The following is a 4,763-nucleotide window of genomic DNA, read 5'->3' as shown; positions in this document are numbered from 1 at the left end:
ATAAACTTGTGCATAATTTTAAATAAAATCGAGACAAATTTAAAAGTTTTTGAGCTTCCTATGCAACCTAAACTTAATATTATAATAACAATCGAGCTCATATTCAATTAAAAAAAAATATTCCGATGCAAGCACTAAGCTTTCACTATGCATTGAATACGGAGAAACGTTAAACCACAAGGATCAATTATTTTATGCATTTCTTATTGAATATATAAGTTCCGAGCAAAAGATACTTAGATTTACATGAATCATAATCGAGCATCTAAGCTCGCCCTAGCAACTACAGATAAAATCAAGCAATATCGAATAATACAACAACAATAAATCCAATATATTTTCATAAAATGAGTAAGCAATCGTACCACTACCTTTAAAGAGCGATAAAAAAATTATTTTCGATAAGCCCTCGACTTAATTTCGAATAATATCTTCACATTATTTATTTTGAGAAGTCACACTCCATGCCATGAGAGTGGGCCTACAGTTATTCAATAGGGAGAAGGACAAAAATGACAATAATAAAAAAACCGGATTCATTACCCGAACCGGTCCACACGTGCCGGTCTAATCACACACGTGCCACCTCCAAAATGCACCACTTAAAATCCACCATTTTGAAGACAAAACATTTCTATTCATATATCGTTAACCGTTTTTTTCCCTCTTCACAACCAATCATTTCAACAAACACAAAAAAAAAAAAAAAAAAAAAAAAAATCTCAATTTTTTTTTCATTGTTCTTGATATTTTCTAGTATAATTTTGTTTGATTACATAAAGGGGTCCATTGTTTTCTTCTTTATTTATTTATTTTGGTTAAAAAACAACCAAAAAAGATCAATTTTCAATCAAGAGTTAATGGAATTGAAGAATATGGTGGCTCTTGTATCACGCTCCGGACGGCATTTGCAACGTTACAACAAGGGTCGTCGACAAGTTGTCGGGTATGTACATACGTCCCTCGTGTAACGTGCAGAGGCGGATTCAGAATTTATAGTGAACTTTATTGTAATTTTGATGTCATATGTTATAAGGAATTTAATGTTTAATTTGTTTGATATTTTATGTTGTTTAACGTGTATGTAAATTATATCTATGTTTTCGTGTCGAAAATGCTGGTCAGGATTTGAAACTTATGGGTTCGGAATTTGAGTTTTTTGAAGTTATGGAAGTCTAGATTGATAAATTTTTACGTGTTTAATAACATGGTTTGGACAAAGTTACTGGATTTGATCGAACACGTAAGCTATACCCCATACCCTTAAGTTTCTCTTGCATTAAATGTTAATAGGTAATTTAAGTAATGTTTATGTTTTTTGTTTTTCATGATTTAATTTCTGGGTTAGAACGATTTTCTTTAAACAATAATGTTAATTATGATTTTTTTTAAAATTTTTTTTCTAAAAATGTTTTTGTTAATGGAGAGTTGATTTCTAGGAAAAACCAAAAGAGATGGTCAATTGGTCATCTCCCTCTATGATTGCAATTGACTTGTTCAACTTTTCCCCCTTGGCTTTTTTAGTTGATTTTTTCTACACATTTGTATGAAGAAATACTTCACTTTTTTCTTCGTTTTTTACTTGGATTTGCTGTACTTGAGTCGAGGGTCTTTCAGAAACACCCTCTCTACCTTCTCGAGGTAGTGATAAGGTCTGCGTACATTCTATCCTCCCTAAACCTCATTTGTGGGATTTCAACATATTCTTCTTTGTACTTGGATTTGCTGCACTTGAGTCGAGGGTCTTTTGGTAGCAACCTCTCTACCTCCTCGAGGTAGTGGTAAGGTCTGCGTATATTCTGCCTTCCCTAAATTTCATTTGTGGGATTTCAACATATTCTTCTTTGTATCTGGATTTATTGTACTTGAGTCGAGGGTCTTTCGAAAACAACCTCTCTACCTGCTCGAGGTAATGATAAGGTTTGCGTACATTCCATCTTTTGTAGACCTCATTTGTGGGATTTCACTGATATGTTATTTTTATTGTTGTCGCCAAAGTATAAATATTTTTCGCACCTTTTTTTCAATAATTTATATAGGAACTAGTAACCAAATACGAGTTATGGTTCAAAACCAATAAGCTGAAATTTCTGACTTCGCCTCTGTCTCAATAAACCAAATACCAGAAAGTCATGTGATGTTTGGCTAATTGTTTTCAACTCATCACATGTCTTGTTTTTTTCCCTGAAAAAAAGGGACATTCTGTTGCTGATTTTTCTACTTAAATGTTTAATTAAATAATATTTATGGCATAATGTGATACAGTTTTCTAGATTCTAATAGTGAAAGACTATTACTGAACATGGATGTACATTTTTTTAAAGTTGTATCACTTGGATTTGACATTGTTATATAATTTTCATGTGGAAAGATGTATTGTTTTTGTTTGTGACGCAAATTCTGTTGATCCGGCCCTGAAAAGTTTGCAGTGCGACCCATGTTTATTTTTGGGCTTAGGATTTATTTGTGCGCACATATTATATAAGCGCGATTTAGTGGGCCTATTTGGGCGTTTTAAATACGTCATTGAGACTTTCGTCTCCGCATTGTACTCCTCTCCATTATAGTGAATTATTCTACCTTTGCCCATGGTTTTCCCGTCAAGGGTTTCCACGTAAATCTGTGTGTCTTTTTTTGCTTTGTGGCATTGCTTATTCTGTCCGATCATAACAGTTTGGAATAACATTTGTTGTTCAATTATTAACTAAATTGGTTTCCCTGATCATGTATTTTTCTGCAGATGTATACCTTACAGATATAAAGACTTCGTCGAGTTATCGTTGGTAGATGAAGATGCATTTGAAGTTCTTCTTATTAGTCCTCAGAGAAAAGGCAAAGGATTGTTATTCCCAAAGGTAGCTATTAATCCATGTTTGACTTGGCACGGTTTTTAAGAGGCATTTCTGCGACTATAAATCATTTCGCTAAGAGTAAAATGATACGTTTCATGCTTTTAAATACTAAAAAGTCTCATTTCTTTACAAGTCATACTAAAAAGGAAGGAGGGAGTAATATATACCAATTCATTTTGATTCTTTCTGTGACTAATACTAGGCGACGAATGTGTCTTAAATAGAACGCTCTCTCTTGTCATGGCAGGGAGGTTGGGAAAAAGATGAAACAATCGAAGATGCAGCACAACGTGAGACAATTGAGGAAGCTGGAGTACAAGGTGAAGTTGAGGTTTGTTCTCCCTCGTCATCTCTTTTTTTTCTTTTACGCTTCTCTGGAAGTGAAAAGGCGAAAAATAGAAAACACATTCTTTCATATTTCTTGCAAAATAAGAGTGAATCAAATTTGTTCTCAAAACTGTTGTAATGTTATGATCAACTTGCGTTAGGAATATGCGATTATCTCTCTGTTAGTTGTGAGATTAATTCCTTTTGTCTTGAGCCGGGGGTCTATTGGAAACAACCTCTCTACTTCTTCGGGGTAGTGGTATGGACTGCGTACATTTTACCCTCTCCAGACCCCACTTTGTTGGAATATATTGGGTTTGTTGTTGTTGTTATAGTAGTTGTAAGATTAATCGTGATAATGTAGCACGAGCAACGTTTATATTTTTGTAACTTATGTAAGTGGTTTTAACTAGTTTCACTCTTTTGGTTTTGGATTACTTTTGCAGTGCAAACTTGGAACATGGTACTTTGAGAACAAAGCCGGTGACACGGCATATGAAGGGCACATGTTTCCACTGTTTGTAACCGAAGAACTCGACTACTGGCCTGAGAAAGAGATTCGCGAAAGAACTTGGGTATGCAATAATCCATTGTTTTTAAAATGCACATCGATCTATACACTGGTCTTATTAGTAAAAGTGACACATTGATCTTCGTCTTAGCTGACAAGAACTTTGCAATATGCAGATGAGTGTGCACGAAGCAAGAAAACTATGCCAAAATGGGTGGATGAAAGAAGCGTTGGAAGTGTTAGTAAGTCGTCTCACATCACAAAGCAAGCGGATCAAAGGGGAACGTACCTCCAGTGGAAGAACAACTATTCTTCCTTGGGGATGTAGAGCTCAAATACTTTCTCCACCGCTGTCAAGTTCCACCGAAGAGGCATAGTCTCCATTGATATCGATCTACTACCAAAACCAACATGGTAGACGTAGTTTGTGAATAGGAATTGATTACTCACCGGAAATGGTCAATTTAGCATGCGGAGTAAGTAGTTCAACGCGACTCCAATTTTAAGGGAACAAAGAAAAAGTATCAGAGGTAGTCATAGGAGTATGTTGCTTGTTTGTTGTTTTACAATTGGAGTTGTTTGATTTTATTAGAGATTTAGACACCAAAGTTGGCAAAGGAGATGTACATTGGCTTTATTTAGGCATAGAAATCAAGCCTAATGTAATCCTTATTAGCAAAAGTTAGTAGTTATTATTAGCTTGTAGTAAGTTTAATTGAATTCGTAAGCTTAATAAAGTAATTATCATTTGTAAATTACGCATTGTAGTGAATTATTGGATGTTCTCGTTTTTGTTTTTCTGGGTATTTTTTTGTCCTTTGATCTCTTTCATTCTTCATGTTGTTGGCAAAGCTAGAAGGATGCGGCCACTGGCACCACGTGTTTACACCAAATCATATGTATTGTTACTAATGTGAAAATGCATGCTAATTAACGACGGTTCAGTTATAAACGTCTGTATGCATACATGTGACATGCGTCTATTGATTTAGAGTAAACTTGTTGTAGCCGAGTCTTGAGTGATCTAATGAGGTAAGAATGTATGTTAATAATCGTGGTTAAGTATTAGAAGT

The 4,763-nt window shown here is 34.7% G+C and overlaps 1 protein-coding gene across 1 annotated transcript; it reads left to right on the top strand.

The window, feature by feature from the left end:
- Window positions 1-641: 641 nt before the first annotated feature.
- On the top strand, window positions 642-4,490 carry LOC107870517 (nudix hydrolase 18, mitochondrial). The gene is made up of 5 exons (XM_016717072.2): window positions 642-946; window positions 2,741-2,855; window positions 3,100-3,183; window positions 3,626-3,754; window positions 3,867-4,490. Exons 1-5 carry the CDS (start codon window positions 861-863, stop codon window positions 4,065-4,067), a joined length of 615 nt encoding a protein of 204 aa, XP_016572558.1. The 5' UTR covers window positions 642-860; the 3' UTR covers window positions 4,068-4,490.
- The last annotated feature ends 273 nt before the right edge of the window (window positions 4,491-4,763 follow it).

The sequence above is a fragment of the Capsicum annuum genome, chromosome 12 (genome assembly GCF_002878395.1).
Source record: "Capsicum annuum cultivar UCD-10X-F1 chromosome 12, UCD10Xv1.1, whole genome shotgun sequence".
In the NCBI taxonomy this organism is placed as follows: domain Eukaryota; kingdom Viridiplantae; phylum Streptophyta; class Magnoliopsida; order Solanales; family Solanaceae; genus Capsicum; species Capsicum annuum.
Note: the sequence above shows the minus strand (reverse complement) of the source record. Positions and strands in the feature narration are given on the sequence as shown.